The sequence below is a fragment of the Myripristis murdjan genome, chromosome 9 (genome assembly GCF_902150065.1).
Source record: "Myripristis murdjan chromosome 9, fMyrMur1.1, whole genome shotgun sequence".
NCBI classification, from domain to species: Eukaryota; Metazoa; Chordata; class Actinopteri; order Holocentriformes; family Holocentridae; genus Myripristis; species Myripristis murdjan.
This window is the reverse complement of record NC_043988.1, coordinates 21,955,868-21,981,294: the sequence shown is the minus strand read 5'-3', so window position 1 is coordinate 21,981,294 and position 25,427 is coordinate 21,955,868. Positions and strand designations below refer to the sequence as shown.

General features: G+C 39.5%; 1 protein-coding gene across 1 annotated transcript; it reads right to left on the bottom strand.

Moving 5' to 3' along the window:
- me2 (malic enzyme 2, NAD(+)-dependent, mitochondrial) lies at positions 1 to 25,392 on the bottom strand. Its single transcript, XM_030060150.1, has 15 exons — positions 25,240 to 25,392; positions 18,856 to 19,012; positions 12,959 to 13,092; positions 12,527 to 12,676; positions 10,409 to 10,484; positions 9,932 to 10,093; positions 9,580 to 9,793; positions 8,860 to 8,957; positions 8,165 to 8,278; positions 7,432 to 7,543; positions 6,172 to 6,314; positions 5,853 to 5,955; positions 5,437 to 5,507; positions 5,002 to 5,100; positions 1 to 4,225 (listed from the first exon to the last, which is right to left on the bottom strand). The coding sequence occupies exons 2-15, from the start codon at positions 18,967 to 18,969 to the stop codon at positions 4,064 to 4,066; spliced, it is 1,752 nt and encodes a 583-aa protein (XP_029916010.1). The 5' UTR covers positions 18,970 to 19,012; positions 25,240 to 25,392; the 3' UTR covers positions 1 to 4,063.
- Positions 25,393 to 25,427: the final 35 nt, after the last annotated feature.

Below are 25,427 nucleotides of genomic sequence, written 5' to 3'. Positions count from 1 at the left end.
ACCAACTGTAAAACATTTTTATTCTGCACTCTTAACAGCACACATAGGTATCATGAAGCAGCACAAACACGGCTGCTTTGTGCGTAAGTACACTAAGGCAACATTACTGCGTAATAAAAATAAACTTCAACAGGGAGGGGACTGCTCTGTGAGGACTGAGTATCTGGGCACAGGAAGAGTCAAATGAGCAGCACATTGAGCAGTGAATTCGGACACAATGCAGTAAAACTCATAATGGACTATTACATTAGGTAATAAACACTGGACAGACAGATGAGCCAACAGTTTCGAGGGTAAATCTGTATCTAAATGGTTTAAAAGTCTGTTGGGAAAAAAATAACCTAAAACACTATATTTGAGGGCTCACAAGGCAGTACAGCTGATCAGAGCAAATTACATGTTAAATATTGAGCAGACACACAGAATACATATGAAATTCTGTAGAACACTCATGGACTCATGGCATTGTTGCAATAGTAGCCTACCTCTATGTTGTTCTTTGGCTATTTCTGCAGTGTGTTGTGAGATCTGATATGTGTCCTACAGGTAACTATGAATAAACAGTAGAATATTCAGGATATCTACACAGTGATGGACTACTCCCACACCTAGGACTAATGTGCACATCTGAATGAGCTGGCAATGCCCGATGAGAGACCTAGGCGATATCTGTCATGAAACAGCCTAAGTGAAGGCACTGAACCTGGCCAGCACTGTCAGACTGACAAAAATGTCAACAAGTTGGAAGGCCTGATGGATCTTTTCTTTTGGGGGACGAGTCAGAGTTGGACATTTCTCAGCTTTGTGTGTGTGTGTATGTGTTGTGTTTGTCCAGTGTGTAAGAGTTCCTCATTTCTGACACAGACTTGACACCAGACAAGAGCGTTCATCAGTTACTTGTTCAGTTCTCAATCGACCAGAACATAAAATAGAAAAGGAACTTGAAGGCAACCTTTTGCTATGTAAGAAATTTAACAGCTTGTTTATCAACATTTGTGGCTTGTGGAAAGATCACTGAGATCAACACAGTGAATCAAATGGACATACAGACTCAAAATCTGCTCTAAAGATGTTGGAAAAATAAAATTACCCATAAAAAAAAAGTTTAACAGCCCTAACTTTCAGATATTTATGCTGTGACCTTGTGAAAAGTTTGCAGTTTTTGTTGTAGTTGTTTGTAATAATATACAGCTATTGAGGTGTCAGTGAATTTAACTACAGTACTGTTTTTTTTTAAGTATCTGAAATTAGCAAATCAGTCATATTAAAATGGAGAGTGAATCAGTCCCAATCCATAAATTATTTCTCAAAAATTACCTGACTTTGAATGTCTTTCCGCACTGCAATCAATAGATATTCCAAGGTGCAATCTGATTAGCAGATAGTTAGCAATACCATTTATTTTAGCAGTTCCAATGAGGAATTTTAATGTGTATTTCAGGGAAGGAGTAGAAACTATCTTCTCTGTGCTGAATTTATGATACGAACAGATACCATACTTTCCCAGGACAGCTACATGGCCACCATCTCCACATATTCACAGTCTATAATCCTCATTGGGTTTCTTTTATTTATTAATAAATAATAATAAATTACGAGCAAACTGGCTAGTGAACAAGTTAAAATAGCAACTGACAGATGACACAGCTGGTTGACCTCAAGTATTTTGCAGCTATAGAGGCAGCTTACAGCTTACAGCACGGTTAATCTCTCATAACCTGCTGCTGCCTTGGTTTTCTTTCCCTAACAATGTTCTGGTGGTGATTACAGGTGGCATGAGTGACTGTTTTCAGCCAGACACAGAAAATAAGCCTAGACTGACTTCATCAGCAGGCTGAATACAGTCAGAGGAGTGACACCCACCTAACTGACATGCTAAGATGCTCATGGACATATTTAATACACCTTCACAACAGTTTCAGCTTCATCACAATTGCATCAGCATGTAAACACATTATTGACAAAAATAACCTTTATCCAATTATATAAGATAATCTCCTCAATCGATAACATTAATGTTGTGCCTCACCTTAATACCGCCCATCAGTTTCCTTAAACATTTAGGTTCTGATAATATATATATACACACACACATATATATATATTAATTAATTAATTAATTTAATTACAGCTTCTGCAAATCAGTTGATTTTCACAAGGTGTTGGGAGTGTCTAAAATTGAGTGTTACTGAAGCACTGGAGTTTATATAATCTTCCTCTCTAGCTGCATAGTTTACCATAGCCCAGACAGGGAGTGTTGATGACACATGTAAAACCTACTTAAAAAGAAGGGGGTGTTACATAAATACACAGCACAGTGGCAAAACATTTATATATTCAAAAAAGAACAAATACTCAAAAAATAAATATATTATGAAAAAGAGTGGATGCTGGTTTCTCAAGTTTTGTCTGGCTTTGTAGGATTCCTTGTGTATTTCATCTTATCTTAAATATAAACTTCATTTAATTTCCCTACATGAAATGTTTTCATTTTTAAAAGAGGTCCCTCTTCAAATAGCCACCTAATTTCCCCTGAAATTCTCGCTTTCCCAGTCCACATCCAGAGGCCTGACACTTCAACTTTCTGCTCTGGTGCACACTACCTTCTTTGACAACCAAATGTTGTGGTCTGATGTAAATATGGGTTAAAGGGCACTTCCAACTTATTTCTTACACCAAACCTGAGCTGGTGCTAGGTGGGGAAAAGGCGGTGCAGAAATCCTCACCGTTTTAAAACTTGTGCATATAGTTGAGTAATCTGCTCATTTAAAACCCATGTCTGTGGTTTGAAGAGCAAATTAACCATAAATTATGTACAGCCTGATAAATGACATCAAAGCAGATGTTTTCCTTTGACAGCTGATGCAAAACACCTGCTCTGACATCACTGACTGGGGTATAGCCGGAGGTGAAACATGTCTGAGAGTTTCAACTCATTCAGAGCACCGCAGTAGTTTTCTGCCTTATGTGATTCAGTGTTCATGTGCTCTTTAAAAAAAAAAATGTATTCACAGTTTCTGGTTGCATCAATGTAGAGCCAACTAAATACAGTCAGAATAATATCAGGAATTGAGTGTTAACAAACATCACATCTAAAATAGTCAGTAGAGTCACTGCATTAAATATGGAGTGAATACTTAGCTCTTGAAATACATGAGGGAATTAATATTGTAGATGGCAACTCCTGATGAAAGGGGATCTAATGGCTGGCTACAATTAAGGATGAAATATTGGTTAATTAAACAAAAAACAAACCAGAAAACAAAAGCATATCTACTAACATGTAAAATTCAATGAATTATAGCTATAGCACAATTGGTCTTTGAGGATTTACAGTGACTACCAATTACAGTGTTCAAGTTGTTTGGTGTTTGAGGTTTTAACGAAATGCAGTATATGGTGAACACATGGCACTTGAGAGGTGTTTTCTGAGCATTTGGCCTTACCACGTGTCAGGCTTAAGTTTCACTCTGTATTTAATGTTATTATTTCAGTGAGTACTGTATTTTGATGGGATTTTTGTTCTCTCCACACAAATACTATAGAAAAAAATGATGACCTAACCTCTGGTTTTATTCTGATCTTATCTGGATGGCTTGCAACAATATCCCTTTCCTGCAGGAATATGTATGTTGAGGGCACAGATTGCTAGCTGTGTGCATGCATTTCCAAACACATGTATGAGTTGACAACTGAAAACATGGATTTCCACACTTCCTTTTCCACCTCAAAGCATCTACCTCCCAAGGGTCCACAAGTTCACTTTGAAGCTGAGGTAATAAGAACTTGGATGTGAAATGAAAGCAAATAATCCCATTTAAATGTCATTCCCTATCTACTGCTGTTTTCCACTCCACCTTTTCACATATCTAATAAGAATGTGTTAGTGCAAATAGCAAGGTGGCAACAGTGAGAGGCTGGTTATCTAATTCTTCTATGCTGATGACTGCACTAAGGTGCCTGTAATAATCTCAAACATCTGTGATGAGGAATGGAGAGGGAAGCAAAGAAAGAGAGTAACATGATGAAATGGGACACAGTGAGGATCTAGTCAGTTCTAGGTCTAGTCCCTCTTGGGGTTGAAGGTGACGCCGGGCCAGTCGTAGATATCTGGCAGGAAGGAGTCGTAGTTGGTGTGCCAGACGGTAGAGCGCACAAAGCTGTTCTTGTCCACAGGCTCGGGGTAGCGGAACGCCATGCCTTTAGCATAGACATACTCCACCACCTACAGCAAGAAACAAATGCTTAAGTATTGATTCATATTGAGAAACAGATAAAGCAATACAGAAACAAAGACAGACAAGACACCATTACCACAGAGGGACAAAGCCAAGACAATTAAATCAGACAAAGACAGGGACAACCACAAGCAGATTTCATTTGGCGCAGGCAGTAATCGACCCCTGTGGCTGTGTGTTGAAGCCAATGAAGTGCCTTAAAGTACAGTTCTTCCTAATGGCCACTAGATGGCCACTAGATTGACTGCAAAAAGTTTGAAAGTGCAGAAGAAGTCAATAAGAGAGAAACGAATTCTCTCTTCCCCATGACATCATGGCCTCAACTGTTATTTTAAGGTATTCTTACATGTTCTTTAAATGTTTTGGAGTAAAAAAAGGCCAAACAGAGCAGTGTGTTTTTAAGGCATGGTTACCTTTTAACTGAAATGTTACTATCTGGAGCCATGTGGAGCAGGTCTGGTGCATCATCTAGCTCCAAGATGCACCATAGCCATGCAAAACCATTGGCAATGGCATGACTATACATTTAAATGACTAAACCTTTTATGCTGTCCGGTCTGGAGCAAATGACGTAGTCCTGTCTCTGGAGCTAGTTTTGTTAGTCTGCTTGTTTAGAGAATTAGGATCAGTTGCATTTTCTTACCACTTTTAGCTCATAACTAAAAATATCTTATTCTACATTGACCTGTTCTAACAGACAAAATGCTCTCCAGTTGTGACCAAACCTCGGATTGAGGAAAAACTAATATTTTCAAAAACTTGCCTTGACAGCCATTTGGACTGAGACCTCTCTGATATTGGAGAGGGGTGGGTAAAGTCTGCCTTCTTCAAGCTCTTTATCCGTGAGCTGCTCTGAAAGAGTCTGAAGAGAGAGAGAGAGAGCGAGCGAGAGAGAGAGCGAGAGAGAGAGAGAGAGAGAGAGAGAGAGAGAGAGAGAGAGAGAGAGAGAGAGAGAGAGATTGTAGTTGGTATTAACTCCTTGGGTTTTCCAGATGGAGACATGAAAACTATCCACTGATAATTACTTAAATTTTATTTAGTTTACCAATCACACTTGCTCAAACTCAAAGATATAATTTGTGCCTGTAAAAAATCACCCAAGACAATTATCTCAACTGATAATCACAACATTAAGAAGGAAAAAATGAACTAAAGAAAAGACAGAAGAAGAAACAGTGATGAGATGGCACATTCAGACCTTAGCTGCCTCTAGGAAGACTGTGTCGCTGATGTGTCTCACTCCGCTCAGGATCACAGCCAGGGCCACACCTGCAGCACAACACTGGTGATTAAGTGTTACAACTTGACATTTATATTTGAGGTACATTATTTTAATAGTAAACTGTGTTTCATTTTTGCACCCTTCCATATTTTTACTTATTCGCTATTGTAAAAGGAAGCAGTAGTTGTTTTTCACTGGCTTCTACTTCATATTTATCAGAATCACTGGCTTTGACCAACTGATTTACCCCTCAAATACAAACACCAGGCTTTTGTTATTTCTTAACATTACAGCGGCTCTGGTCAAACACCGTATGTCCAGGAGGCTTTGAGTTTCATACTATCTCTGTCCTTAATGTCAATTAAGTACATTAATTTTCTATTTGCTCTTACCTGGGAAGATGTAAGCATTATTTCCTTGTCCAGGTGTGAAAACCCGTCCATCACTCAGAGTCACTGGATCAAAGGGACTGCCACTGGCAAAAAGACATCTACCCTGGAGGATACGAAAGATGAAAGCAAAACGTGATGGATGGAAAAAGAAAAGGACAAAAAGAGCAGTGGCTCTTTGATAACATAAGTCTGGAAGTAATTTTAGAATGCCTAATTTTAGAGTGAGGCAAAATGAGAGCAAGGATGGAGGAGTGAGGACAGATTTGTCAGCAGTATGTCAGAAAGAAGAGGAACATAAACAAAGCAGAAAACTATGTACATTAGTAATTGTGTAGGCGTCCTCTGCTGTGCACTCTGCTTTGTTGGTGGGGTTACTCAGGGCGAAGATGATTGGTCGTTCGTTCAGGGCTCCCATTGCTTTGATGACATCATGGGTAAACAAACGTCCGGCTCCTGCCACACCTGAAAAAGGAAAAAAGAAAAGTTGGTCATCTTGTGCTTCTAATGTGTCATTATGGTCCATCTGAAATAGGCCACAGATTGCTGTGAAAGCAGCACAGTTGATAACTTCAACACTGAATATTTTTAGGACTGAATCACTGCAAAAATGGTCCTGAACTGCCTTGGCAGACATTTTTCTTTCTGCCATTGCTAGAAAATAGGCTCTCCTCCATGTTGGCTGAAATAACCATTAATGGACTGAAAAACATGTTTTGATGGCCAAGAAATACAATAGCATCATCAGATCACCATGTAATAACAAATTTAATGGTGCTATGTACAGAAATACAAGTAATAATTTTAGCTGAGAATACTTACATTTTCACATATGTCTTTCTTCCAAAATGTTCTCTTAAAATTGCAACTGGGTTTCTTTACAAAATATAACTTGACACTGAACAAAGACCTGAACAGTTTGATTTCCTCAGCACTCCTGTATTTGTATTCCTTGAATATCAAAACATAGCTATAGTATTTAATTATTCCCACCCCAAAACAATTTTATTCAGCAGAAGTGTATAAATTACTGTCAATATTGGAAATCAAGAGTGGTACAATGGTGAGTTGGCTCACTGAACTGTACATGTATATCTGTTTTTATGTTTTCAAATCTCATCACCAAAACTACAATACTGTATCACTGAAATATGATATTGAATTGAATTATTTTATTACTGAAATCAATACCAAAAACATAATCAACCAGGACAGTCTGAAGTAATCAAAGAGTAATGTCTTTCTAAATTAATTTGAGTAAATTTGATTAGAGGTCAACAAAATTAACCTGATGTCTACTGTCTGATATGATTAGAGTGAAGACTGTGGTCTGTTTTTCAATAAAATCAGACCTGAAAATGCATTCAGTACAATCGAATACAACAAAGCTAAGTAATGACAGTCCAAGTTCACAAAAAAATGTACAATTGTTAAATATTTCATTAGCAAAATATTTGGACTTTATTGTTCTATTTCTCCTTCCTCACCACATTTTTCCAAATCAAAATGCACCTTTGAAAGTGGACTGAGAGGCATGAAGAACTGCACACAAAATGGATAATTAAAACCACAAGTTCCTTACCAATGATAGCAGTGGGTTTGATGGTGTTGACAGCATCCAAGAAGCTCTGAACATTCCCTGGACTGTCATGAACAAACGCCTCCTGGTTTGTGTCTGTTTCCTGGGCTCTGCCCTGGAGACATTTAAGCAGTGATAACCACTGATCATTAACATAATACTGTTAAGGAACTATAAGCTATTTACATCACAACAGGCAGACAGGAGGGCAGACAGACAAATATGTTCTGGTTAATGTGTGTCCCCTGGGGTCTGCCTTGGAGACAAAAACATAGCGTTTCCATAAATTCATGATCAGCGAATATTACTTTAACCTTATGCATCGAGCCTTTTTGGGGTAAAATATGGAAACAGAGACCATAAATTTTGCCATTTGCTATTTATGTCTAATCTTTGGCATGCATATTTCAGTGCTGCTCTCTACTGAAGCAGTTTTTTTAGTATTTCCAAGCTCACAATTCACTATTAACTTTTACCATTATACACTCAGGTTTATATGAACAGAAACAGAGAAATACAGATGACAGGTGGACATATCTGTTGTAATTTGTCTTCTGGGGCTTTATCAGAGATAATAGCATACTTGTACATTTGTAATTTAAAATTTTAATGCATATAGGAGATGCAGATGAACATGCACACAAGCATGCAGACATGTTTCCTTTTGTTTTAAATCCAACATAAAATCTTGTCTTTACTCATACACACATGGATTCATACATAAAAGCACACTCACCTTCACGAGTAGCCCATATTTGTCATACATCCAGATTTTCTGTTGGGCCTCAGCCTGGGTCATCCCTGTCTCCATCATTGCCATGACAATTAGGTTAGCAATACCCAGGGCAGCCTATAGACAAAATTAAATATTTAAAAGTCAAGTTTTTAGATGGCACAAGAGCATTTATTTTTTACCTCTATTCACCAATGACAGGTTGACTGAGGAAACTTTTACTCTTTTATTAGGAAGTTGCGCTCTACACTTACACAGTTAAGACTTTTGTAAGTGGGAGTTTCCCAGTACAATCAGCAATACCGCTACTCCACAAATATGGAATAAGCTGACATTTCATGTTAGGGTTTGAAGTCCTCAAAAGGAGGACATCACCTTAGTCAAAGTCAAAAATAAAAGTCACACTTTCTTTCAATTGCTACACATTTAACTAATTTATTTCTAATATGTATAAGCAGCACTAGCCTAAAAAGTAAGAGAAGTGGGTTTGAGAATATCTAAGGTTCAAATCAAACAGCAAAGTGGAAGATAAACACCACTTTCAAGCTTCCTGGTACAAGGTAATTTTACCTCAAGTGCTAAAATGGAGTGGCTGAGCCGAAGGCTGTTGTACTGGCAGCTCCCACATGTAACAAGCAAAGAAGGATGCCACAAACAAGGAAGACTGAGAGTCAGATGACTGGAAGTATACAGCCTACCTCTCCAGCACCCAGGAAAAGCACCCTGTGTTCAGTGATGGGTTTACCAATGGCTCTCTGAGCTGCCAACAGACCAGCTAGGGCTACAGACGCAGTGCCTGGAAACAAACACACACGCACACGCACACGCACACGCACACGCACACGCACACACCCACACCCACACACACCCACACACACCCACACACACCCACACACCAACACCCACACCCACACCCACACCCACACACACCCACACACACACCCACACCCACCCACACACAGAGGTGAGCATACTGCCAAGAGTCTTGAAGACAAAGTACAGATTAAAATGCTTATCTTAGGATGGTCTTCACAAAAGTAAAACTTATTTAGAGTGGAATTCATTTATTAAATGGGACAAAGTAAAATCAGCTGAAAGTGAGCTGAACCAAAGTGACCTCAACTGAGCTTCACCAAACTGAATTAATTCATTCAATAATTTCATTGAACAGATAAATTTAGGATTAAAGCAGCTATTAGGGTGAACTTAAATGAGTTTTGTGCTACCCTGACAATTTCAATAAAACAAAAGCTGCAAAAAGATCAGGCTAAAACTGCAAATGGAATATCTTAAATGCAATTAGGGACACTCCTTTAAAGTCAGATAAACATCAAGACAGACTCATGTCCCAAAGTGCAATATATTAACACATTACAATGTACCAGTGCCAAGTGTTGGGAGTAGGGTTATATGCAAACCTTGGATGTCATCATTGAAGGTGCAGTACTTCTCCCTGTACTTCCTGAGGAAGCGGAAAGCATTGTGGTTCCCAAAGTCCTCAAACTGGATCAGTGTGTCCTGGCCATATTTGTCCACCACAGCCTCCATGAATTCATCAATCAGATCATCGTATGCTTGAGAGCGGTCCCGCTTCTGGTACAGGCCCATGTAGAACGGATCCTTAAGGAGTGTCTGATTGAAGGGCAAGAACATGCAGACACACACACACACACAAAGGTTGATAAGAGAGATAGATGCAATTTCTGACATTTTCCTCACAGATACATGCAAGCAGACATATAAACCAACAAACACAGATCACTGTCCTACCTCGTTGTCTGTGCCAACGTCTATCACCACTGGCAGACATTTCTCAGGTCTGATGCCAGCACAGGCCGTGTACAGGCAAAGTTTTCCCACAGGGATGCCCATGCCATAAACACCCAGGTCCCCTAATCCTAAAATACGCTCTCCATCAGTTACTACTACTGCCTGGACAGAGAGTGGAAGATGGATAACAGACATGTGAGTTATCAACATAGTAGACTGAAGCAGAATTTTAAACTTAAGCATAAGTAGAATTTAACAATGCACATGTGGGAATGATAGAAAATATAGACAGCAAGCAGAACGCATGGGGGTGGCAGGACAATACAGCTAGACAGTTTATGGTACAAGGTGAGGTGGATGACAGTCTCTTCTAGGTGTTAATAGTACTAATGCTCTGATGGAATTCTAGTTACTCACAGGTACAGAATTTAGCTGAAGTGGTGTTACTACTGTATGGAGCAGTCCTCAGGTACTCACTGCAACATTTGTCTCTGGCCAGTTGTCCAGGATGGAGCGGATATGTCCTTTGTCCAGAATGGAGATGAACAAGCCCCTGGTGAAAGAAAAAAATGGTGGCCAGTTATTAAAGTTATTCCAAGACTCTAGTTACTATAAATGGGGTAAATACCCAAACCCCCATAATAAAACAGTATAAATCTGTAAAACCTTCCCTGACAGTATTTTATTGAGTTGACAGCAATGTAAATGGTAAATGGACTGCATTTCTATAGCGCTTTTCTAGTCTAACAACCATTCAAGGTACTTTACAATGTCTGCCTCACATTCACCCATTCACACCCACATTCACACACTGATGGCAGTGGTTACCATCAAGATGCAAAACTGCCCATTAGGAGTGGTTGGGTTTCAGTCTCTTATTCAAGGACACTTCGGCACACTCTCTGGAGGAGCTGGGATCAAACCAGGACCCTCCTGATTACCACACAACTGCTCTAACACGCCGGTCCACAGTTTAACCCAAATTTGCTGCAATTATAAAATGGCATGCTTTTTGTTTTTTAACTTCAGCAGCTCCAGTTCAGTATTGTAAAGAAGATTCTTCAAATATTTCCAAGTGTAAGCACCATTACACAGAGCATTTAAACTTACTGGTGGTTGTTTTCAAGTTCAAGATGTCAAGCTGGCATAAAGGGGGTTAAAGCAACCTGGCTCCGAGCCTACATGTTGGAGAAAAGCCAGAACTGACCAAGTGTTTGTTTTGTGTAAACTAAAGCTGCTGAAATGCCTATGCTGATGCCATGGTAACCACCTCGCACCACAACACACCTCTCATCACCTGTGTGTCAGTATGTGGACGGTGGACTACCGCTGGGAAAGTCTAGCAAACGGTCTACTACTGTCTACTTGAGGTGTCTGAGTCTGCAAACAAACTAGCTGTAAACTAAGCATACAAAACTAAATATTAAAAGGAAACATATTGAATCTATCAGATTGCTGGATGATATTTAGCGATACTTGCAGTACCGCCCTTAGACTATCACAAAGGTTGTAACACACATTCATGGTACAGTATTCTGTAAAATTTGCTCAGCTAAAACTAGAAAAAAGAAAAAAAAAAACAGGACACATCACATCACATTTAGGGTGCTTTCAGACCTGTGGCCAGTTTGTTTTGTTCTGATTCAGGGGCTAAATCGATACAGTTGTTTCGTTTTTCATTTGGGCCGTTTGTGTTCACAGGGCAACTGTCTGTAGCGGTTTGAAGCTGTAAACAAATGCCATGCGCGAACCAACTGTTCTCTCATTGGTCAGAAATTACCCCTGAAGAAGAAGTTTCCTCTTCCGTTCTTACCCCGGGAAAAACAAAAACCATGGAGTATCTTCAACATGTGTGGCTAGTTTGTTTCTGTGTGTTTCTGTGGTTAATGTACCAGTGTTCTGTAACCGAGGAAAACATCAAGTTCTACTGGGAATCAAGACTGCGCAGGGAAAATAATATCATACTGCATCTACTGAGAAGAAGTCGTGCTGCGACAAGGAATCGCCGATGAAGATGGGCTCTGATGCTTGCACAATCCACAAACCACAGTTTTCGGTTTTCGGTTGCTGTGTCGATTATGTTTTCACTGCAAACGAACCGCTCCAGGGCTCGAATGGAAGCGAGCCAAGACCACCTCGTCTAGGCGATCTCGACCCCCTTGTTTTGTCCCGCATCCGAGTGCGATTGCTGTGTTCACATATGTCCAAACGAACTGATCTTTAGGGGGAAACGCTCCCTGTTTCGAAACAACTGCTCCAAACGGGACAGGTCTGAAAGCTTAGATCACACAGTTAATGAGTAAGGCTGCCTGTCTCATGGTCCTGTAGAATAATGATGGTGTAGCCCTCACTAACAATATGTGGGTAAGTGTATTATTCTTTTCACATTTGAGATAACCTTCTGTATGAATATTCAACCTGCTGTATGGCACAATGGATTGTTAGATAAGCTCCTGTATTAGTGAATGCTCCAATGTATGCTGTTTCAGCTACTGTTTTTACCACTAATACAACTACTGCAGTTTCTACTAGTTCTACTTCTGCTGCTTATTGTACTTTTTGCTTATCCTGCTCCAACTATCAGTTCATTCTTACTTGGGTCTCCTGAAGATGTGTCCATACTGTGTGCAGGCCAGGCCTACAGTGGGAGTGTAGACTATAGGCATCAGTTCTTCAATGTCCTCCATCAACACTCTATAGAACAGCCTCTCATTCCTTTCCTGGATGCCCATCAGGTATATGTATCTGCGCAGCGAAGGAAGAAGACAACAAGAAAAAAGGAGCACAAAGAAAGGGTGTAAAGGAGAAAGGAAGTGATGTGGAGAGAGAGTACAGTCAAACAACAAAAGAAGGATCAATTCAGCTATGTGACTATCTTATTTGAACATGAATGGCTCTTCAAACGTCTTTAACTGTATAACATAGATGTGATAAAGTAGGAACAACAAATAAATAGAACAACTGAATACCTAAAAAGGTCCCACTATGGCTTAATTCTACCATACTTTGAATTGATAATGCACTTACTTCTCTAGAGGGTCACTCATCCTCTTGAGGTTATTCTGGAAGCGCATAGCCTGAATGTCCTGAGTCTCCACTTTGGGAGGCAGCAGACCCTGTATCCCCAAAATCTGTCGCTCTCGTAGGGAGAAGGCCATGCCCTGAGGAGAGAGAGAATAAAAAGGGAAAGGTTGAGTGGTGGGATGGAGAGAACTGGAGGAAGCTCTACACTTTGTGCCTAGAAATCTTATGGTCCTAAAAGGGAGGGCTAAAAGGTAGGGGATGATTAAAGAATGTAAAATTTATGCTGTCAACAGAATTATTTTCTTTTGAAACCTCTCCTCCTGCCTTGTTCCACATTTCTTGAGTGAATAAAGGTAGAAAAACAGAAACCACAGAAAAAGAGCAAAGGCATGGTTTGTTCTTCTAAAACAGGCAGAGCTGTTTCATGACAGCAAATTGTAAGCACAGACAGAGATATATGTAGGACAGAAGATTGAAGTGACAGCTCCACTGTGGCATGACTAACCTCAAGTTACATGCACATACTGTGAACACTACACCACACATTGCTGAAATTGTGCACTGCTGAAATTGTGCATTGCTTCAATGCGACCACTGTCCAGTTAAATATGTCTAGTACTCTAAATTAAGGCTAAAAAAAAAAAAAAAACTTTTTTTCCTTCTGCAGCTGCAAGCTGAGTTGTTTTTGTCTGCCAAGTTTAGAATTTATTAGGTTACACCCCAGTGAAAATAGGAAAAGGAATGAAAAGGGGCCTGATTGTATATAACCTATGTTTTTAAGCTAATAGTGATGAACTAGGAGAATTTACATCATCTCCTTTCCTGTAAATGCGAAATGATTATTGTCTGATTATCTGATTGTTATTTAAGATGTCATGATTTGAGACATATTTTATTGGTCTTTTTTCATCTCATATCCAAGTTTTAGTATTTTAAATGACAGTTACATAGTATGTTCAGTGTGTTGTCTGTCCCCCTCTAAGAGTGAAATGACAACTTGCCATCTGGACATTAACTGAACTTATCTCCTGGGTTGTAGCCATAAGAATTAGATTATAATGGCTCTTGTGCTGTGGCCCTAATGCCAAGGCCAAAGCTTTCCATCTCCATTAAATCTAAAATCTGCCCTGTGCAACTTTAATGTTTCATCTCTTCATTAAAAAAACAAGATTGATTGCCCTATGCCCTCACAGAAGGGCTTCATCACATTTCAGTATCATTTCTGCACTGGTTATAGAAATCAATAGAGCAGCACTTCTTTAAGTCTGGCTTCCAACACAAATGACAGACTGGACTTTTTCTGCCTTTATAAGGACTCAAGTACGCTCAGTTTCTGTTAAATGAGTTCTTATTCTGCCCTGACATGTCTGCACATTTTCTGAATCCCTGAGGTCAGGGTTTAATACAGGCCTCTGGGTTTGTCCTTAACCCTAAGATCTCCAAATTTCAGCCTCCTAGGGTGAAAACTGGCCACCAAAGGGTGGGGAAATTTTTTTGCACCGACCAACCAACCAACAGAGTGAGCTACAGAGCTGCTGGTTGCAGCTAAAAATGCCATCAGCTGTTTTCTCTCACTGTTGCCAAGAGCTGCAATCAAAAACTTGCATTACGGCCACAAGAGGGCACATTATATCAGTATGTTAGACAAGGCTGACCTATTGAACTCTGACAGGAAGGTAAAGGGGGGAGTTCAGAGAGAACTGACGATGTAGGAGGAGTGAAGAAAAGAAAGAAGTGAGAGAGGGTTATGGCTTCCACGAAACCAATATTGATGACTCTGGGTAGAAGTTGAGGCTGTCACTTTTTCCCCATATCAAGCTCAAACGAATCCAAAGAGAATTAGTTCAAACTAACTTGAACTTTTATTTAATCAGAATACTCTATTATTACCTCCCCAGCACCATGCCTTTTCATAATTGTAAGCAATCCCAAAACAATTACTGTTTTGGGTTTGGATAACTGTAAGTGCATACTGTCTCTGAACAGCACATTGAGAAAGACAGAAAGAGGGAGACAGTGAGTGTGTCAGTGTGTGCGAGAGAGAGAGCAAGAGAGGGAGAGTGAGAGAGAGAGAGAGAGAGAGAGGGTTTTGTGCATGTAAGGTTTGCTCAGTTTGAACGACACCTGCAGTCCCAGCCCAAGTGCTCAGCACTCAGTCACACAGTGCAGCAGAGAGGTGAGACAGATGCTTTTCTAAAGCACGAGTGCACAGGAAGCAAGATGTCTGAATATTGATTACTTCATATGAATTTGAATTTGAAAACATCACAGTTCAATCAGAACATTTTGCCAGGTTTGATATCTGGAAAAAAAAGTGACAGCCCTAGTAGAAGCATTGCATGAAAAAGAAAGAGGGGATGCAGATGTTTGGGGGGAGAATGGTGTAAAGTGTAAATGTGTTTCATGTGTGTGTTCGTGTGATCACAACCCCTGTCTTGAATGAAATATGAGCTGTAACAGAGGACACATGGAAGCCATAACCTCTATGGTTTCGGGGTAGTGGTGTGTAACTCATTCCTGTTGTAGGAGTAATGAATTGAGGGGCTCCCCTTGCATAATGCCGAGTCATGCTGATGATGCATTTCACTTCACTCAACTTCAGTACTGAATCTTCTCACTAAAATGCAACAAGTTGCAAACACTTGAATCCAGGGTTTGTTTTTATTAATCTTAAATTTAAAGTTTATTCTCTTCAGGGTTTCCTGTGTAGTGGTTAGAATAAAGAAAAAAAGTTGGTAGTTACTTTAAGACTTATTTTGGATATTGTGAGGTACTAATGCGCCAGACATGCCAGACTTTCTAAGGAAAAACGTCAGTGGTAAACAGTAAAAATAAGGCATTTCTTGAACACAAATATTTTAGAGATTTCACCACAGTTCCACAGCTTAATTTATAAATTGTTATGTGTTCATATAGGACAAAAAAATCATAAGGAGTTCACCTTCTTCATTACATTGCATTTTTGAAATTTCTCAGAACAAATCACCCTACCTCCAGGAACTGCTATTTTAGCTACAGCAATTATACTGCAGTTTAAATATCAAGTTTTTGTAAATGTGATATCAAATAACACTGGCATAGAAGAATGTGAAAAGTGTTCTTATACGAGGATTTAAGTGTCAGGCACTTATAGCCTTGTGTTTCGTAATTAGACAAATCCTATTTTCATTGTTGGATTTAATGTCATTGGCAGTGTGATTTAATAAAGGACATTCCAGAGACTATAAGAGAGTTTTTGAGCTACAAAATACATTTTGACCTTCCTAGCGCTGGTTACTGATGAGTCATGATGTAGACTGCTGATGTACACTGCTCAGTCCAGGCAAATATAGAATATAGGAGGATGAGTAAGCACTACGCTACTGTGCCGCTTTCGTCTTTTTCGTCATAGTCTGATGGGTTTGAGTCAGCTCCCCAAAATCGACGACTTTCAAGCAAGAGTAGGTGAAAGCAAAGAAAATGAAACAGCTACATCAATAGCTATCAAAGCCTATAGCTCTCTTGTCATTAGAAAAGTGCCTTGTCACATTTAATACTACAGATACTACCACTAATAATAACAATACTAAAAATAATAATCTCTCTTTAATCAAGTAAGCCCCATTGACACCAAGATCTCATTTTCAAGGGAGACCTGAGTCCACTGCATCATTAAAACAATTTAAAATGTACAATACCAAATGTGATGATTACGATATCATGATAACAACACAATAAGAATTAAAAATGATAATAATAAAGATTTAAAAAAATCATAAAATAATAAAAGTAATTTAATACGAATGAATTAAAAACAAGTCAAAAATAGTCACAGATTAAGTCAATCAGAGTTCTGAGTACATTTCTTAATTGACCCTTTGGAACCAACATCTCAAGCTTGATTTTAAACACAAAGAAAATCTAAGTTCAGTTCAATAAACACAGACTGTCAATCAAATTCTTTTTTCAAGATTTTAAAAACCATAACAATGGTGCAAGGGCCTTTTGGATAGACTAAAATGCCATGTCTTAAATGCCTGAAACCCATGGACTGACGGATTCATGTGGATTAAGTGTTTGACACTTGAAGCCGAGACAGGCAGCATGGCTAAATTAACAGTAGCCACCAGCCAGCTGTTAGAAAATCCCTGTGATGTGGCTGGTCAAGTTTTTGTACTGTACAACCCACTCTTGTTTACATGTAAGTTTATTTATTTATTTAAAGTTGAAATGACATGCAAATTCTTGTTTTACTTCTTGCCTAGAAGCCATGATGTCTAGCCATACAATACAAGGACAATACCCACTTTATCTTTGTGTGATATCCATTACACATTTACAAAAACTGCCTAACAGATACCTAGCAGTGATTTATCATCACATAGCACACTGAGCTGACAGAGATAAAACACCAATGGTCTTTAGAATGGGCAGGGGCAGTTTTCGAAACAGCAGTCATGTGTAAAAAGCCTTAGAATTATAGGATTTAATTTTTACAACCTTATTATTCTTCCATTGAAAAGTTACAGTGAAGTCAAAAAGTAGGGATGACATCATCGGCAGTGATTAACTAACAGCACTATTAACCACACTTTTGAATGCCATGGTTAACCGTCGTCATTTTAGAAGCTGAGGTACTGCATCTAAGTCTGTGATTCTATAGTCTATACAGTATGTCTTTGACTCTATATGAATACAGCCTTGTGTCTGCACAACACTGCCTCTCAAAACTTCTCACGAGTGAATCACATTGTTTGAATGGGGACTACATTAGGTAACAGAAGAGGCCACGCAGCCTCCCTGCTACCATGCAATTTTACGAATAGATTTAAACTATTAAAGAAAGGTACATGGGCTCATCAGATGGCACATGTTAACGGTTCCTATATTTTCAAGAATTTAGAATTTGGTAACATAAAAGTTCCTGTGAGTGATGACAACATGCCTTGAGGACTGGAAATATGCCTCCAGGCCAGTGCAAAGGGCAATATCAAGCCCTGAATGTAGCTAGGTTTAATGCCTGAAATACAAAATTAAAATATGTGCCCCTCACCATATATGAAAGCAGCACTTGGCTGTGCTATTCTTATCCTGAGACATGAACAGAACATTGTCACCTCCTACGAGACAGAAGAGTGCTGAGTCTGTCATATGAGTGATATGAACATACATAGGCTGAATGAAACAAGGTCAGGATAGAAAGACAACAAATGAACAGCTAAGTCTAAAACCTGGCCATAAAGAGATAACTGAGTTGAAAATTGCATTTTATATTGTGTATGATCTAATTATGACTTTCCATCAATTTTCCCACAGTAACTGATGCATATCCTCAAATTCTATCATAAATGTCATTATCTGATCCACACGACAAGTATTGTGTGTTTAAAGACATGATTCACAATCTGCACTCCTTCACCTGCCATATTTAATTTCTAAGGGGAAGGGCAGAGGAAAATAAAAAGCAAACCAATGAAGTACTGTTGTATCAGTTGCTCTGCCAAGCACCAGGCGATGCCACTTAGCCTACTTAATATCATTACATAATTGGCATGAATTGAGAACAAATGGGCTGACACACAAAACATGTTCATAAAAGCTGCCATCTGTTTATCACCATGTCTTTTCAAAAGCTCATCTTCCCTCTCTCCCTAACACACACATAAACACAAAATGCACACCAGTGCTTGCACGCTGAGCAGAAAGGGTGCCATCAAACCTAAAATAAACTAAGTCATTGCTATTTATATTTCAGTAAAGCACATTCCGAAAGCTTAATGTACATGCACACATGGACTCGTGTACAAACTCTCACTCCCTCTCCAACACACACACACACACACACACACACACACACACACACACACACACACACACACACACACACACACACACACACACAAAGTTAGTAGTCCACTCACTTTGTTGGTGCGAGGGTTGAGCATGAGGGGCTTGCCCTTCTCTTTGGTGTGTGCCCATCTGCAAACAGAGACACACGGCCGCAGGTTCAAGGTTGTCCTCAACCTGGACAGCATGGTGGACAGTCACTGGTCTGGTAGGTGCACTGGTGGACAGCCTCTGAAGAGGGAAAATGAAAAGAAATTTGGCTGCTGCAGAGCATTGTTGTCTTAGGTTGCTAGAATTATTACTTATTGTTGAATATTCTGGGGGCAAAATAAGTAACTGCTGAATAAGAGTCTGTATTTCTGTAGGACTGCAATGGCAGGCATTCAGTTCATGCCTTATGCAATTAGTTGAAAAATGCTTTTCATAATTTTTAAAATTCAGTCTTAACTGAGACAAACATAACTTGAAATCCTGACTAACAAAGACACCACAGCACAAGTAAGAAGATATGGATGATTTGACAGTTAAGTTGCTGACACAAGCATGTTTTTGATAAACTGCATCCAGGTGGAAAACTCCATGTTATTCTGTGAGTGTCAGGTGATTGACAGTAAATTGGGCATGATGTAATGCACACACTGATATGACAAAATGTGGGCACAATGGGAAACACTTTGAGTGAAATAACAATGACAAACATTTTGACACAACAAAATTAAAGCCTCATGATGTTGGGTTATGACGCTGTCTAAAGTCTGTGACACTGGAAGTTGTCTTTTTCATTATACACTAAAACAAAAGGCTGCAAATGGCCTCTTTGGAAGGTAGGAAAATGATCCCTGATATCTCCAATGACGCAAACTGTGTGCAACAGACACCAACAGGAATGATGTAAATGTAATGTTCTTAGAAAATTCTGAATATGTGATATGTCACATTTTCACAGGAGTCACAAGACAGGTTCAGATGATACAGACACTGGAAAATCATGAACATCAGGCAAATCTTTATTGCCACCTCTCAGTTAGTTCACACAACAGTAAAAGATAATACAAATCTAGTCATAATGTCAGTCTGAACTTGCTGAACCATTCTTGGGTGTAAAGGATTGTCAACATTATTGCTTTATGGCAAGGTTGTTCTTTGCTACCTTTCATGTTATGACATCATTCATCACCACCCCCATCCTGCTCCAATACATCAAGACAATGTCAGTGAAGATGGTCAGTCCCTGATAAACACACACTAAGTCCACAGATCCACTCTGTAAGCCCATGCATTGAGAAACACACACTGAAGGATTACAAGCGATGACAGCAGCACAGTCATTAATCTGGATGTGCAAAGATGTAATTTAGTTCGTAATCTCAAAAAGAAAGCCTTGAAAAGATTGTTGTAATCCCTTTTTGTAATGAGCAGCTCCAAATGAAGAAAAGGAAATAAAAAAATATGCACAACATATTATGTCATGTCCAGACCAGAACAGAAACAGGAGAGATGGGGGGAAAAAGTCAGGGATGACACATAACACAGGTTAGGAGCAACACTACAACTCAATGTTGGAAGTATAAGCCACTGCACTGTTTGTCCAGACGAAACTTGAAGGACAAAATCTTGAAGACTTTGAGGAATGCCTGAGGAATACTTAAAGAGTTTGGAGGGGGAAATATACTGAGTTCTTGTTTTGCCCTTTGTCTATCTGGCTAGGGATGGGTATCAAATTTCAGAGCATTAGAGGTACAGATAATTGTGCTGGTACCGATTAATACCAAAACCCTTTGAACATTTTGGCACCAAATTTAAGTTTCAATGAGTGGTCTTGACTTGAAAAACTCTCTATGGTAACTGTGACATTACTATACCAGAGGTATACTATACTACTATACCAGAGTCTTTGACTGTATTAGGAAGAACCCTGCTAGCCTTAGTTCCACTTCTTCAGCAACAACAGCAACTGTATCAATGGCAGTCCTGTCAGCACAGAGTAGAGACAATGACACCAGGCTGGGTACTGGCACTTAGGTTAACTATTAACCAATGATACATTGTGATTGCTAATCTAATGTTCGTAGAAGAGTGCTACAGTAAGTGCTACCTTGACATGTTTGCAAGTCATAAGCTGGATAACCAGCTTATGAATTTAATTTTTATTAGCATTAGCAGCTTTCAGTTGTCTTGATGTATCCCTATGGATATAGCTCTGTCCACGTTGAAAAAATCCAGGTATCTTTGCTGGGGGTTACTGCAAGTCAATCTGGGAAATGTGGAAAAATTGCTACGTGATGACAAAGTGAATGAGGCATGTTGAGGGGAAGTGGGTGAAACAATGAGGTTAACTACAAAACATCACAAAAAAACTCCTGGAATACAGTGAGACAGTCACAGAATGATATGTGAAACAGGAAGAATTCCTTTGCAGAGCTAATCGGCTTGTTTCATGTCACTGCCATGAGTGACCACCCACATATACTAACCATGCTCACTTCACACAAGGGCCTCTACCCTAGTTTTAGCTGCTGTTTGTTGGCCTGGAATGGATTCAGTCATTGTAACTGGTATGTCATGCGTACTAGCTCACTTTTGAGTACAGAGCTGTGTTTGGCTGCTATATTGTGTTGTGCTATGGGGTATGCAGAAAGACAACAATCACAGCTGCCCAGATGTGCCTTTTTCATGTTTACTTTTCAGTATAAATATTACTATTTAATTAATTGTATTAACAAGCCCAAATTCTTGTAACCAAGTGCTAGACATTTTTTTGATGACAAGATCTGACCCAGAGGAAATGCAACTGCACCTGTAAGCAAGTTATTTGAGGAACAGAAACATGGACATTACTGTGTGCCATTTTAAAGGCCTTTAAAATCTTCCATAAAGTACCCAAGAGCTTAGTGGAAAAGCAGTGATTTAGTGGTTGAGCCTAGTATAACTCTGAAGGCAGCATTGCATAAAATTACAAGAGATGCATGTCAACTAGAGTCAGTTGTTATAAAATAACTGAGCTTTTTATAGTTAAGCGTAATTTCTGTATCGGCTGGCTCCATAGGCCAACCACACAAGGAAAAGGGCTGAGACCTATTCCAGTTGAAGGCTTTCATGTCCTGCAACATCAGGCAACTGAGCTCAGGTGGCTATTCAGCAAAGTCACTGCCAGTTAATGCAACAAATGGAACTCCTCTGTGCTTTCAACATTGATTTTTCTTTTCCATCCACCTCAGTTCTTCCCTAAACCAACCTTTCTATTCATTTATCTACCCGTTTATTATTGTAATCAAATAGCCGCAAATAACCCTATGAGAATCAGGGAGCCCTAAGTTGTAAGATAACAGACATAGAAATCAGGCGATTTCACAGATAAAAAGAGAAAAGAGAGCATTCAAACACAATGTCACACATGTGCTAAATCAGAAACAGTGTTTGTGACATTAAGCTTTTTTATTTCATTACAATTACTGTTTGTTTGGAGTGAATAACAAAGCTAGATAATGAATTTCAAATTACCTTGAAATTTCTAAGCACACAGTTTAGATGATTTTCCTTTAGCAGTGGAGTTGTTGCATAATGATGACTGCTCACGTGCCCAGACTTGGAACACAATATATCATGAATGATTTTACAAGCAGAGCCAACTGGGCAAGTCATGATCACATCCCCAACATTACCTAGAAAGCAGAATTAAGCCAGGGCCAGATAAAGCGGCCAGTATAAACAGCAGTTGGAACAGACAACAAATATTTTAATACTCTGTTGATTTAATATTGAGCAGGGGGAAGAGCTGGGACACAGCCAGTGTGAATACCGGTGTATTTCTGATGTGTTGTGGATGGCTGCTAATGATCATTTGATCTTTTGTCCTTTGTCTACCCAATACCGATTCTGAGGGTTACTTGTTCATGGAGGCCTTTCTGGCATTTTCAGTAGCTTCTAGCCTAATGCCCCCAAAAAAGACTAGCCTATAACACACAGTTTTGCAGTCATTTGCAGAAATTACTGCAGCTAGTAGTGATCATTAACTACCTGAAATGACTGAAGTGAAATACAATATATACCAGATGGTGGACACTTCTATTTTTAGCTTGGGTAGACCCAGAAGGAATGCACCCATAAAGCAATATAGGACCGCACCTGACAAGTCTTTCATTTTATTCACCAATAGTCTGAGATTTGTATGGCTAGGACTTTCATTTTTTTTCTCTTAAGTTTTTTTTGGGGGGCATTTCTGCTTTATTTCTTCTTTCTGCTTTATTTGACAGTCACAGTAGAGACTGACAGGAAAGGCAGGGGAGAGAAAGGGGATGACATGCAGCAAAGGACCTAAGCCAGTACGCACTCTTAACCGGTGAGCTACCAGGGCGCCCTGGCTATGACTTTCATAAGGAGGTCCCTGGTTCTGATAACAAGGCTCAGTAGATAATGGAGCCCACAAAAATCCCACACATTCTATTTGATTATGACTAGGAGGTTGATGATGTCAGTGTTTTCCCCCTTAGCAATTTACAGATCATACAATTTGCACTTAACACAGCATTGGATTACTTAAATTCTCCAGCTCATGATAGTTAAAGTAACATATGTAATTACACAATATAATTTAAGGCAATGTATAAACAAAAACTGGATGTAGGCAAATCTCATTGCAAAGTGAATGTTACAGTGCTGAAAGGATGCACTTTTATTTCTTCTTGGGCACGATCCAATACACACGTGTATGAACTGAAGCTATGTCAAGCTTGAAGTGATGAAATTATGACTACAATCACATGTCATGATGGCAAAAACTAGGAAAACAAGGTCCAGGATGGAAATTTCTAGAATTAAACAGAGATACTGTGTAGGTTGTTTAGATGTCCCTTAATGACAGCAGTCTAGTTTAAGGACATGAATACCGGCAACCAATAGATATAATATATTTCATGTCACTGGCTCTGGAGGTACTCTAATATAGAAATAATTTGGTCAAAGAAGGGTCATACTGACTCAACTAGGCATAACACAATAACAACAGGTTTCACTCAGGAAATTACTAAGCATATATAAAGCCACGCCTGTCCATTAGATGGACTCTGCTTCCTCTTTCAAGCCAGCAAGTAAGCAATGACACACACACACACACACACACACACACACACACACACACACACACACACACAGACACACACACACTCTTTTCTCTGAGCGTCACTTTCGCAGTTTATTACTAAATTTTATAGGGATCAGCATACACTTATATAGAGAGGGAAAGGTTAAACAGTAGCCTAATTGTAGATAACATTATTATATGGCTGTGTAACCTCATAGATAGATAGAATACAAATGGCAGAGTACATCTGAAACTCAAAGCCTAACTGTACCTTGCACATACCTTAGTCATGTGACCTTAATGCAACACTTGACATTTAGTGACATTTGAACAAGTTATTTTAGAAGTGGTGGAGAGTGATCTATTATCAGGGGTCCTCAAATTTTGATTTCACTCAGAACCCCCAAAGAGATATGTCTCTTTCTATACACTGAACCATGGAACCATATTTGCCGACAAGTTACTACAAGGAAACTCACCTGAGAAGATAGTTCTTCTCTCTCCAGCCTGTTCGGGAGAGAGGAACCTGTCATCGAAATAGTGATCATTATGTGTTTTCTCATTATGCTCAATGTCTAGTTAACCAAATGAAAGTGGAGTTCCTTATTTTAGTGGAGACAGCCTAGAAAGCCTCAAGATCTTATTGAACCATTGGTCTAAAGACGGCTGCAGTAGACCATGGAGTGTATATCAAACACAGTTTTTAAGTCTATTTGAAGCCGATACAAAATCAATCAGGTGATTTGCTGTAATGCAGGTTAGGATATTTGCATTTTAAGATGGATGCTGTGAAGAAGGATTGGTAAGTAACTGCTGAATAACAGTCTGTATTTCTGTAGGACTACAATGGCAGGCATTCACAGTGAGCTTTCAGAAGCAAGCAAGCCAGAATGTTTGTCTGAATGGCATACAAAATGTGTCAGCAGAGCCCCTCTTTTGGAAACTATCCAGACTGCACATGTTGTCAAGAAGCCGTTACTGAAACCACGCGCAGCGGCTAACCAATTAGCAAGTTTAGCAATCTCACAGACAGCCACACGCATCGCTGACAAGTGCTAGCTAACGGTTAGCTAAGAAATAACGGCTCAGGCGATGTGGTGTTTGAGCTCCGGAGTCTACAAATGAATTGTAAAAGGTATACAAAAACCCACGATGATCTTCATACATGTTTTCTGAGTTGACACGAAAACGCAACAGTTGTCAGAGCGTTTCAACCTAGCGTCAGACCCCAAGTACCGACCAGCATGCTGCCATTCATTAAGAGCCCCTGCATGCTAACGTTTAGCCACCAACCTAGTGAGGGAATTCCTTGAAACGGAAAGTTCTCACATCGTATATTATGCACTTGCCACTGTTTGGTGAGACAAAGTTATCTTACCTCCGCTTGAATATGGTTGTAACAGTCCTTCCTCCTTGCTGGTTACAATTTCCAGAGCATATTTCTCCTGGATTTCATGGGGTAATTACTATTTGACCGCTCTGTCGCCTGTACCCTGACAGTAGCCACAGATGCGGGCAGACCAAAGCAGCACTATACATGAACCAACCGCTCAGCCAATCACACAC

Bases quoted from the DNA above. Each gene is read 5' to 3' on its own strand.
- me2 (XM_030060150.1), bottom strand. From the start codon at position 18,969: ATGCTGTCCAGGTTGAGGACAACCTTGAACCTGCGGCCGTGTGTCTCT. The intron at 8,958-9,579 runs GTTTGCATATAA...GTTTGTTTCCAG, and splicing joins CTTCAATGATGACATCCAAG to GCACTGCGTCTGTAGCCCTA. The intron at 5,101-5,436 runs GTCTGAATGTGC...CTCTCTCTTCAG, and splicing joins TCTTCCTAGAGGCAGCTAAG to ACTCTTTCAGAGCAGCTCAC.